Consider the following 12,889-nt stretch of genomic DNA (forward strand, 5'->3'; position numbering starts at 1 on the left):
TGTCACTCTCCAGTATGGCGGTGCACACTCCAGCACTTGGGAGGTAGAGGCCAGAGGCTCAGGAGTTCAAGGTCATCCTTGGTCTCAGTGAGTTTGACATACCAGCCTGGGTTCCATGAAATTCTGTTGCCAAAACAAAACAAAAAGCAAAGTGGGCTGGAGAGATGACTCAGTGGTGAAGAGTGTTTCTGCTCTTGTAGAGGACCCTGGTTCAGTTACCAGCACTGAGGTCCAGCGGCTCACAACTGCCTGTAATTCCCACTCCAAGGGATCTAAGCCCCAAGGCCTCAACTATATTAAAACAACAACAAATAAACAAAAACAGCTAGGTGTGGTGGCTCAGGCCTTTAATCCCAGCACTCAGGAGGCAGAAGCAAGTGGATCTCTGAATTCAATCTGGCTAACTTTGTCTATATATGGTGAGTGCCAGGCTACCCAGGGCTAAATATAGTATAAGTGAAGCAGAATGGGTATTCTAAACTTCCTTTAAAAAAATTATGTGTCTGCATGTTTTGCTTGCACATATCTCATCCGTGCACCATGTGTGTGCAACAGAGGTCAAAAGAGAACAGATTCTCCTGGAACTGGAGTTTAAACAGTTGACAGCAGTCAGGTGAGTACTGGGAATTGAACCTGAGTCCTCTGGAAGAGCAGCCAGTGCTCTTAGTCACCAAGTCATCTCTCCAGCTCCAAATTGGGTATTCTAAGTGGGGAGGGATTCTGGGCTGGGAAATCAGGGGGAGGCTTTGTGAAGGACAGGGGTGAAGCAAGATTCAGGCCTTGCAGAGATGGCTGATCAGTACTCATTACAGCTTGGGCAAAATTTGTGGGTTCCTACACATGGTAGCCAGAGCACCCAAAAGGGATCACTGGGTGACATATTAAAGGATTCGGTTTAAGAATGAGAACTCAGACTGACAAATGGCCAAAGTCTTTTCTATCACCTCTCTACTTAAGAGCTTTGGGGTTCCAGAACCTGAGGTTTTCTCTTGGTCCTTCCAGAAACTCCTGGTTTCCTTTTCACCTGACCAAATGGTTCCTAAATTCCAAGGTGAGATTTCTCTTCTAAAAATCCTTTTGAGTCCGGGCCATTCCCAAAGAACCTCTGAACTAGAACTTTTCTCTGTTGTGTCTCCACTGGATAGTAAGCAACCTGAAGGCCAGAGTGGACCTGTCACCCTCTTTCACAACCACAGACACATACTCAACATGTATACATAAGCCACCAAAGAACTGGGCACACAGACTCCCCTCAATCACTATCTATTTATTTATTTTTTTTTGATATAGGGTTTCTTTGTGTAACAGCCCTGGCTGTCCTGGAACTCACAGAGTCTGCCTGCCTCTGCCTCCTGAGTGCGATGATTAAAAGCATGTGCCACCACACCTGTCTTCAATCACCAATCTTACTGTTCAGTGCCTGCTGGTCCCCAGAGAAATGCACTGGGAAAATTATGGGCTGTTTAGCCTGACACATCTTGGAATCTGGGCTTTGTCCCTTTTTTCTGTAGTGTGACCTATGGTGAGTCACTTGACCTCTCAAAACTTCATTCTCTTTATTTGTATGTAGGGAATAATGCATGGCACGCAGGAGTATGGCAAACGGTAGTAATTGATTATGGCTCACAGAGCTAGGACTGGGTCTCTGAAACTTTCCATTTTTTTTTTGTTTGTTGTTGTTTTGTTTTTGTTTTCGAGACAGGGTTTCTTTTTCTTTTTTTTAAATAATTTATTTAATGTGTATTGGTCTTTTTTCCTACATGTATGTCTGTGTGAGGGTGTCAGAACTTAGAGTTACAGACAGTTGTGAGCTGCCATGTGGGTGCTAGGAATTGAACCCAGGTCCCCTGGAAGAGCAGTCAATGCTCTTAACCACTGAACCATTTCTCCAGACCCAGAGACAGGGTTTTTCTGTGTAGCTTTGGAACCTATCCTGGCACTTGCTCTAGAGACCAGGCTGACTCACAGAGATCCACCTGCCTCCCGAGTGCTGGGATTAAAGGCATGTGCCACCAACATCAGTCTCACTTTCTATTTTAACACAGCCCCCCCCCCCCCCATGGGGCTGCTCACAGACCACCCTCCAGGCAGGCTTTCTCTGCTCCCCTTAGAGAGCAAGTTGCTGACTCTCAGGGCTGTCCATGCCTTGCACTCCATCAGTCAATAGAGATAAATTACAAAATCATTTGTTGTATTTGTTCTTGTTACCTTGAGGGCTGTGTGAAATTGCCTTGCTTTTGAAAGCCACATTTGCATGTCTCTATGCTGGAGTCAAAGGCTGCAGCTGTGGTTTCACTGCAATTTAAATATTAATAAAACCTTCTAAACCTCTAGCTGTATTTTTTCTTTTTTTTTTTTAAACTAGTCTGGTCCTTTTGCTCCTAGGTGGCTAATATAATCTTTGTCCTTGGCTTTGTTTATTCTTAAAGGGCCATTGTGGAGTTAACTGAAGCCAGCTGCTGCAAGGCAACCTTGGAGATAAGAACCTTTTACAAACCCACCAACCTTATTTATTCTTTACAGGCCCCCAAATCTCCCCTTCTTGGAGACAGGAGGAGATACAACAAATTTTTTTAATAGGATCTTCTTCCCCTTATCTCAGCTTATGGCTTTTAGACTCCAGTCTGTTGCAGAGTTCCAGGTCCCAGGGTGGGATCTACCTACACAGTTGCTGGTTCAGTGGGTGTAGGGCAGGTCTGGAAATCTGCATACCTAAGTTCTTAGGTGATGCTGTTGCCCCACACCAAAGCCTCCATCTAGGGGGCATGTTTTGAAACCACACTACTAAGGTGTATGCTGCTGTATCATTTTGGACTCTAAATCAGGTGTTCAAAGTTCATGCCCTTTGGCCACATTAGGGACTATGTTTCTTAGGTTTTCAGCCAGGATCCCCTTCTTGGGGTTTTACAAATCTGTATCATATTTTTTGTTTTGTGTGTGTATGTGCACACAAGTGTGCCACAGGGTTCACGTGCTCAGAAGACCACGTGTTTGAGCCAGGGTTTGCCTTCCACCATGTGGGTTCTGGGGACTGAAATCAGGTCATGGGGCTTGGAGGCAAACATGTTTACCTGCTGAGTCATTTCACCAGCTCAGCTTTTTTTTCCCCCCCCTAGACAGGGTCTCCTGTAGCTCCAACTGGCCTGGAATAGTGATCTTTTGCCTCAGCTTACTAAGTGTTTAAGTTACAGGTGTGAGCTACAACTCCCAGTTTAAGCATAGCCTTTTTTTTTTTTTTTTTTTTTTGGAGAGTTTCTTTGTGTATAATTCTGGAATTCACTTTGTAGAGCAGGCTGGCCTTGAACTCAGGATTAAAGGCAAAGGCGTGTGCCATCACTGCCCAGCGAAGTATAGTCTCTAGCCTCAGTTGCCCAAGTGCAAACAAATAGGTGTGCATCACCTTGCTAGGTGAGGACTAACTTCCAGATTTCTCAAGCCATGCATGTTTTTGTAGAAAATAGCTGTTTCCAGTTTTAACTTTTAGCCTGCCAGATGTATCTCTTTAATGTTCCCCTGTTTTAGCATCTCTGATGCAGGGTACAGAGGCCTCTAGTTCAGACAGTTTAAGCCACTGGTGAGTGAGTCCCATTTTCTTGGGGCAGCAGGACTTCGGTGCATTTTCCTGGGCACATCTGCAGCTCCCATCACCCTGCCCTTCCTTCTCTGCCGTCCACTCCATTCCGGAGGCTGTCCTTATCTGCTGCCAGCAGCCTTCGCAGGATACACTCTAGGCAACTCGGCTCCTTCCGCCGCAACCATCCCAACACTGATTCCTTTCTTTTTCTCTTGCATGTTTTTGTGTGGATACTTTGTGCATTCCAGTTACATTTTTTAGGAGGGAGATAATCAGCCAGAATGCTCCTCTAGGCGCCCTCCCTATGCCTGCCCGATAATCCCTCTTCCCCTTCCAGCTTCTTTGCAGAATGAGATAAAAGTCAACATAGGAACCAGTTCCCAGACACTGCTCTGCCCAGAGAGGGCTGCAGATTGCAGGGTGAGAAAGTAGGAAGGCATCAGAGGTCAAAGAAGATTTACTCCATCATCAGACAGAACTTTTAATCTAGGCCAAGCATCACACAGAGCTCCCATCAGACAGGATGCACATGTGTCAGACCCTGAGACAATTATGTGACTTAAATGTGTTTCAGCTAAACCTGCTCTCACCAGGATCCCATGAGAGGCAGAGGTGTTCTGGGTGGACGTGTTCTTTCTATTACCAACAGGGTTAAGAGACAGCAGGATGAGGTCTACCTCAAGTCACAGCTGGTCCCTGGAAATGATCGTTTAGAACACTAGCACTTCTGCTTATTTCTGTCACTAACAACGAGCCACATCAATTCCCCAGTGAAGTACTCAGGGAAGTAACAGATCTGGGAGGTCTTGCCTTTCTTCTTAAAGATTTATCTTTTATTTTTATGCCTGTGGCCCGCCTATGAGTTCATGTGCACATGTGTGCAGTGTTTGCAGAGCCCACCGGGTCTCCAGGAACTGACATAATTGTGAGCTACTGTGTGAGCGTGGGGAACCAGATCCTCCACAAGGACAGCAAACACTGGACCACTGAGCCATCTCTACAGACCCTTGTTTTGTTGAGACAGGTTCTCATGTAGGCCTGGCTGACCAGGAACTGATCCTCCAAGTCTTCCACCTCCCAAATACAGGGATTACTGGTGTGAGCTGCCATATCAGGCTTTATGTGGTGCTGGGGATTGAACCCGGATTTTAGTACATGCTAGGCAAAGAGTCTATCAACTGAGCTATATCTCTAGGCCCATCTGAACTGGCATTTTCTGACAATTGAAAACACAGTCAGAAGCTGGGAGACTAACAGGAGGAGGAATGATAGCCATGACCCCACATGTGGTCTGCCCGACAGGTTGCCTTTACTGCCTCCTGCCATGGCCAGTGAAGGAAGTATTAACCCTAAATAAACTGCCTTCCTCCTGGAGTCAGGACTGATGCAAGTGGAATGAAGAATGGTGGGCCAGAAGGCAGGTTTCCTGACAGTCATTTGATAGCTGTGTAAAACCTTATAAATAAGAAACTTGTTTTTCACTTTTCAAAAAGTGATGAAATACCCACTTCAATTCATAGGCTGTGAGGAAGACTGAGACAGAATAGAGGAACCAGAGTTTGCTTCATTTTCTAACCACCATGCCCCAATATTACTTAAGTATGATACTAGGTGTGATATGGCACATGTCTCTAATCCCATCACTAGGGAGGCAGAGGCAGGTGATATCTGAGTTCAAGGCCATCCTGGTCTACAACCTGGGTTCCAGGACAGCCAGGACTAGGTAATGGAGACCCTCGTCTCAAAAACTGTGTGTGTGTGTGTGTGTGTGGGGGGGGGGGAGTCCAGCAACAAGTGCTCTTAACCTCTGAGCCATTGCTCCAGCAGTCCTTTAAAAAGTAATTTAAGGATCTTAGTTTATTATTTATTTGTTTATTTATTGGTTTTTCCAGACAGGGTTTCTCTGTGTAGCTTTGGAGCCTATCCTGGCACTCGCTTTGGAGACCAGGCTGGCCTCGAACTCACAGAGATCTGCCTGCCTCTGCCTCCCGAGTGCTGGGATTAAAGGCGTGCACCACTAACACCCGGCTAGTTTATTTTTTTTTTAACATTTAGTTAGTTTGCATGTGTATGTGTGGAAGTCCAAGGAGAACTTGCAGGAGTCAGTTCTCTTTCCCTCAAGTGGGCCCCAGGGCTTGAACTCTGGCTGTCAGGCACGGCAGCAGGCACCTTAACCACTGGCCTTTGCCAGGCCCCCCAAACAGTCATTCTTAGTGAAAGCGTTTGCTATTATTCAGTTTATTTGCAGGGTTAACAGCACAACATTTATAAAACATACTTTGTACAGTCAGGTCTCCCTGGCCCTTGCACACTGGGGGGCGAGGGAAGACCTAGTCCTTCCAATAGCTATAAACAGTCCAAGATAATGAGTTTATGAAAAATACGTTCTCTTTCTTCAGCAAACAAAATTATTTATGAAGCAGTATGGTTCAGCAATAGGAAGCAAAAGGGAAGAAATTACTTCAAAGAAAGCAACAGCTCCTTTCCTGGTGGGACCCATCATTTACAGACATGAAATATTCATATCAGAGGTCTTATATTTTAAGAGGAATGGGTTACTTAGCAGAGTTATAGCAAACACTTTGTTCATCAGTTAAGGGGTATTAGAAGGCTATCCTGGACTCTGGTACTTGAAAACCTTCATATTCATATTGAATATATTATCTGCCTCTAAACTTCCTCAGTGTCCACTGACACCCAAGGCTTGCCCACGGGCTTTCTGGTGTTCTTGGCAGGCAGGGTGGGGGAAATGGAGGTGGAGGGGAAATGTGGGGGTTGTTTGGTACTCGGTATGGAACCTCGAACCTTCAGTGCCGATTCTGAGTCAAATCACAGATCTCAAGCAATCTCCTTGAAGGACTTGAACATGAGATTTTATAAGAAACAAATTAGGACCACTAGCTATTCACTCAAGTCAGGGTCTTATATAGTAGCCCAGGCTAGCCTTGGGCTCATGATACCCATCTCTCCCCACCAAGTGCTGTGATTATAAGCATCTACACCATGCCCAGTGCACCCCCCCCCCAATCTGATACTTATAAAATAGTAGGACGTGGAAGCGCCTAAGAGTGAGAGACGCTCCCCGGGCATGGAAGATCACTTCTTAAACTAATCATTGGGGTCCTGTGGCTCGCTGCTGTCGTGGCCATGGGTGATATTCTGTACCAGGTAGGCGTCCAGATCCCGACACCGGTAGACGGATATACTGTCCAACACCCAGTCCCACATCACCAGGTGCGCCCCACACAGCTGGTCAATCTCTGCAGACAGAACACAAGCAGAGATCGGTGTCAGATTATTCTCCCGGACCACACTCAAGCCACTCTGAGATCTGATTACAAGAGTCCCTAGGGTTAGTCAGGTGGGAGCCACACTGGTGCTCTGAAGCAACACCTCAGGATGTAAATCCTTACTCAAAAGCCAGAGGGGTGATCACTGGTAAAAGTCCAGCCTCTGGAAACTGAAATAACATGAGCTTCAACCTGCTAAAGGAGAAGCCACCAAAGAGCAATGGTGTGGAGAAATATACTAAGTGAGAAAACAAAACACCATAAGCACGGTCACCCATCCGTAAATGTACATGTACACGCACACTTTTTTTTTGTAAAGTCAGGGTATCACTGCACAGCACTGGCTGGCCTGAACTTGACCTGTAGACCAGGCTATACTTGAACTCACAGAGATCAAACTGCCTCTGCCTCCCAAATGCAGAGATTAAAAGTGCGTACTACCACATCTGGCCTCATATATTACTTTTATAATGCAAAACAACAAAAACATCAGAAAGATGGGTAAAGGCACTTGTCTCAGAGTCTGATGTTCTGAGTTTGAACCCCAGGTTTCACATGGTGGACAGAGAAACCAACTCCTTTAAATTATCCTTCAACCGATTTTCTTTTTCGCACTCAGGAGGCAGAGGCAGGTGGATCGCTGTGGGTTCAAGGCCAGCCTCGTCTACAGAGTGAGCGCCAGGATAGCCTCCAAAGCTATAAACCCTGTCTCAAAAAACAAACAAACAAACAGAATCATATTAGTCAAACGAGTAGCAGGTAGTGAATCAAACCCACCCAACAGGACCCCATATGACATAAATGTACATGTAGACACCTTACCAGGGCAGCCATTCTCTTCTGTCCAGGCACTTGGCTGTACAATCACAATTGGATGAACACCCTATATCTCCAGGAAGAAGAAAAGTATGTCAAAGCAGGGCTTTCACATATTGAAAGGACTAGAAAGAAAAGGCTTTCCTCAATACATTAACTGCTTATAGTTCCCAAGTCCTCACTCCCACCCCACAGATGAGTCTTCTGATACAAGATGTCAGGTGGAGAAAGCCCGTGGGCTACCTGTTTCATGGAAGGAGAGTATACTCCTCCCTTTAGGAAGGCCCCAAATACTCACGGTGTCAGGGGTGAGTGACGAAAGCTCCTTCACCACGGAAGCCCCACACAGCTGCAGCATCTTCTCCAGCTCATCTGCAGAGGAAGGATGTGACATCACTACCGTGATCCACAGGCTCACCTCGTGTCTGCTCCAGTCTTCTTGGGAGCAAACCTCAGTGAGCAACTTATTATTTGTTTTTAAATGATAGAAAGTCCCTAAAATTAGTATGGCTTCTAAGTTTATCTGCCACTGATATGGAGCTGCCTGCTCTGGTCATTAGTCTCCATAAAGATACTTGGTAGACATGGTTTTGTGATCTTCCAAATGAAACATGTTGAAAGAAATCCAGGACCTCATTTCCAATAATTTGCTAAATAACCAGATACTATGTAAAAAACACCTTTCCTTCCTTGCTCCTGCATCCTAATCCAGTGTTGGTAATTGATAACCACAGCCACTGAGAGCACCATTCTTGAAAATTAAACATGAAAAGATGGGAAGGTATTTCATCCAGTGTGGGTGTGTGTGTGTGTGTGTGTGTGTGGAACCAAAACATGTCCTTCTGGCCAGAGACCCAGCATATTGTTAAGAAAGATCACATGCTGAGCTGGAGTCCACGTATCTAGGGAGTGAATATCAGAAGAGCTTGGGCCTATGAATCAGCATCACTGACCACCCCGGGCTGCTTTGGATGGACTCTTAAAAAGGCATCCTCATACTGTTCTGTAAAGAGCACTGTTCACTCCTGAGGACTGCCTACCTGCCTGAGCTGAGGCCACTAACTTAGCCCTTCTGCTAATGGCATTCACTAGAGTCCCTGGCTTTCACCATATTAAAAGTATAAAAACAAGCTGAAGCTGGGTGGTGGTGACACACACCTTTGATCCCAGCACTTGGGAGACAGAGGCAGGTGGATCTCTCTGAGTTGGAGACCAGCCTGGTCTACAAGGGCTAGTTCCAGGACAGGCTCCAAAGCTACACAGAGAAACCCTGTCTCCAGAAAAAACAAACAAAAACACCCAAAAATCAAAACCATAGAGAAGTAATTTACTGGCACTTGAAAATTTCTAAAAACCCAATCGATAACCAAGAAAAAAACGAAGCAGAATTACAATGTGGGACTATCATGCTACTACTCATTTGCTGATGGGCAGACACTAAGGCAGAAGTTTCCAACCTGTGGGTCATGACCCCTTGGGGGAAGAGGTGGAGTGACCCTTTCACAGGGGCTAATATCAGATATTTATGTTATGCTTCATAACTGCAGCAAAATCAGTAGCAAGATTAGTTATGAAGTAGCGATTAAATAATTTTATGGTTGTGGGTCACCACAACACCAGGAACTGTGTGTGTTACAGGGGTGCAGCATTAGGAAGGTTGAGAACTTCTGCACTAAGGCCTCCCTCTCCTAAGTCACAGGGCTCCAGTCCCTGGAGCTGAAGTGAAGCAGAGAAAAAGGCAGGGAACCCTTCATTTTGAAGAGAACTAACCAAATCTACACAGGGACAAGGGCCTTCGATATGCTAGAGTAGAGCCCACAGCAGTCTTCTGTTGTTAACTGTTTGAGCCAGGCTCTCAGGTAGCCCAAGCTGTTGGTGAATTCCCTATGGACTCAAGGGTAGTGCTAAGCTGCTGATGCTCCTGCTTCTACCTCCTGAGCGCGTGGATTATAGGCAAAGGTCACTAAGTCCAGCTTCATAACACATTATATTTAATATTTAATATTCACCATGACTCTCCCTTTCCTCTTGGCCTGTGCATGGCCTAGACCATAAAACTTTTATATTAAATAAAGGTAGTTTAGGAAGAAGAGAACACTTCTTGACACTTATAAACTAGACTCTTGTGGTTTGATTAATTATTATTAATTTTTTGGTTTGTGTTTTTTCAGGAGTTTCTCTGTGTAGCCTGGCTGTTCTAGAACTAACTTTATAAACCAGGCTGGCCTCAAAGATCTGCCTGCCTCTGCCTCCTCAGTGCTGGGATTAAAGGCCTGTGCCACTACCTCCTGGTAGTTTGATTGTTTTTGAGACAGGGTTCTCACTTAGCCCTTGCTGGCCTTGAACTGAAAGTGCTGGGATTAAAGGCATGTGGACTGGAGAGACGGCTCAGTGGTGAAGAGAGCTGGATTTGATTGGTCTTGCAGAGGTCCTGGGTTTGGTTCTGATCACCCACAAGGTGACTCACAACCACCTGTAACTCCTGTTCTAGGATATCAGACTCTCTCTGACCTCTGTGTGCTCCTGACACCCAAGCGGTGCATATACATATACGCAGACAAACATCCTTTCACATAAAAATAAAAATACAATTCTTTCTTTTTAAAAGATTTTATTCATTTATTATGTATACAACATTCTGCTTCCACGTATGTCTGCACACCAGAAGAGGGCACCAGATCTCATAATAGATGGTTGTGAGCCACCATGGGAATTGAGCTGGGAATTGAACTCAGGACCTCTGGAAGAGCAGTCAGTGCTCTTAACCTCTGAGCCATCTCTCCAGCCCCCTAAAAATACAATTCTTAAGCAGGGTTTCGTAGCACAGTTGTAGGTGGATTCTGAGTTTGAGGACAGCCTGGTCTAGATAGCAGGTTCCAGGTCAGCCAAGTCTACAGAGACCCTTTCTCAAAAAGAAAACAAAAACAAAATCTAAAAAAACAAAACAAAACAAAAACAAAAACAAAACAAAAAGCAAAAAACAATTACAGCAACAAAGAAGGCCTGTGTTGCCATACCTGGGAAAGGCCAGGTTGTTCTTGTCCCTGCTGCCCTTCCTTAGTCCAAGAGAGCAATGATAGATGTTTTATCTCACACAAGCACAGATACCCTGACTCTACACTGATCTCGTGGGAAAGAGGACATGCCTGGCTTTTTGTCTTAGGATGTTTATGCTCATCTGTTTGGAGAATGGTGGAGAAAAAAAACAACTCTAGAACATTTGGCCAATCTGAGAAACCTCCACATAAGATCTGTTATGTAAGAAAGGCTGGTTCTGCAGCTGCACAGCCCCCAGGCTCTTACCTTTGGGCATGTTGGTGAAGGGCTCACAACAACAGATTGTTAGGCCTTTGAAGAGCTGCAAAGAGAAGAGAGTGAGTGAAAAGAGTATGTGCCACATGTATGCAGATGCCCACGGAGGCCAGAAGAGCACACCAGAGCTGGAGCTGGGGTTACTGGCAGTTGTGAGCTGCCCAGTGTGGGTGCTGGGATTTAAAAGCAGGTCTTCTGAACGAGAAGCAAGCACTAACCATTGAGCAGCCTCTCCAGACCCTCTCCCCTTTCTGAGAGACAGGATCCTACATAGGTCAGGTAACCTCAAACTTGTAATGTAGGTTGGCTTTCACCCTTCAAATGCTGGGATAACAGGAATGCATAATTTTGCCCAGAGTTTGGGTTTTTATAAGAAATAGAGACCCCCTAAAATGGAAGAACTTTTCTTTACCACTTGACCATTCCTGTGTTCCTTCCCAGAGACAATCAGTCCAATATTCTGAACTAATTTTGGATTTTACTGAATTGTGTATAAAAGTGACCTACATTCTAGAGTCACTCTTAAAAATATATTATTAAATATGTACACACACACACACACACACACACACACACACACACACACACGGGTGTGTGTCGTATGTCCAAGTGCCCGTGGATGTCAGAAGGTGTCAGACCTCCTGCTGCTGCTATTACAGGCAGTTGTGAGATAGCAATGTGGACGCTGGGATGAGCAGGAAGTGCTCTGAACCCGAGTCCTCTCTCTGGCCCCTATAGTCATTCTTTGCCATTTAAAGGACAAACACCCTATATCTTGTCAGCAGTCAGGTCCAGGCTCATGCTTGGTGACCCTGACAAAGTGATTTTACTTTTTGTCAGACAAGAGAAACCAAACCAAACACGCACAACCCACTGGTCCTTCTTTACATTTAGTGGCAAGAAACTCAAAGCCATTGGACAATGTTTGATGCTTATCCTGACTGGGTTCATCAGGACTAACCATGTCCCAGCTAGCAGAGCTGTCTATCTCATGTGCACACACCCCTTTTCTCTCCTGGTCAAGTGTCCCTTTGTCCCTTCACACTGCTATGATGCCATTGCATCTTCAAGTGACTTGGACATTTTATCATTTGGTGCAAAACTTTCACCCAGCTGGTGGGAACACCTGGTTTCTGATGACACAGAAACATATAAACGTATCCTAAAGGAAAAATGTAACTATAGTGCTTATCAGTGCTGCTCAAAGAAGCTTCTGTGAAAATGGAAATGTCCTGTATCTGGTCTCATAAGGTAGTGAGCATTAAGACATTTGAGGTGTTGGGCACTTGAAATGTGGCTAGTGTAAGTGAGGAAATGAACTTCTCAACTTTTCTTCTTTTTTTGGAGTTAGGGTTTCTCTGTGTAACCCTGACTATCCTGGAACTAGCTCTGGAGACCAGGCTGGCCTCAAACTCAGAGATCCACCTGCCTCTGCCTCCCAAGTGCTGGGATTAAAGGTATGCGCCACCATTGCCTGGCTTGAACTTCATTTTTAATCAAGCTTGGAACAACCCTATGTGTCTAGTAACAATTGTGTTAAATAGTACAAATTCTCATGTGTACTCTGACACGAGCTCTTAGGAAGGGTTTTAAGTTATCATTTTAAAGAAACCTAAATGTGTCAGTTATTAATATTTTCTGTTTTGATAGAGTATCTCAATTTGTAGTTCAGGCCTCAAATTCACAATCTCCCTACACCTTAGTCTTGAGTGTTGGGATTACAAAGGATTGCCACTAGGCAAAGCATGGATGGATATATTTTCTTTCTCTTCCTTCCTTCCTCTTTTTTTTTTTTTTTTTTTTTTTTTTTTTTTTTTTTTAAACAGGGTTTCTCTGTGGATTTTCAGGCTGTCCTGGAACTAGCTCTTCTAGACCAGGCTGGTCTCGAACTCACAGA

General features: G+C 45.0%; 1 protein-coding gene across 8 annotated transcripts in view; it reads right to left on the minus strand.

The window, feature by feature from the left end:
• Nucleotides 1-5,793: 5,793 nt before the first annotated feature.
• The window catches only part of Brca1 (BRCA1 DNA repair associated), a 67,423-nt gene continuing 60,327 nt past the window's right edge, over nt 5,794-12,889 (minus strand). For 7 of the 8 annotated variants that reach the window (XM_027428049.2, XM_027428050.2, XM_027428051.2 and 4 more), the window contains 4 exons: nt 10,984-11,038; nt 7,979-8,052; nt 7,687-7,747; nt 5,794-6,834 (listed from right to left, as the gene is read on the minus strand). In XM_027428049.2, coding sequence (XP_027283850.1) covers nt 6,683-6,834; nt 7,687-7,747; nt 7,979-8,052; nt 10,984-11,038 — 342 coding nt within the window. In that variant the 3' untranslated portion in view covers nt 5,794-6,682. Of the gene's footprint in view, nt 6,835-7,686; nt 7,754-7,978; nt 8,053-10,983; nt 11,039-12,889 lie in introns of all 8 variants that reach the window. The other variant, XR_003487416.2, reaches the window with a different exon arrangement.

Source organism: Cricetulus griseus, chromosome 7 (assembly GCF_003668045.3).
Source record: "Cricetulus griseus strain 17A/GY chromosome 7, alternate assembly CriGri-PICRH-1.0, whole genome shotgun sequence".
In the NCBI taxonomy this organism is placed as follows: domain Eukaryota; kingdom Metazoa; phylum Chordata; class Mammalia; order Rodentia; family Cricetidae; genus Cricetulus; species Cricetulus griseus.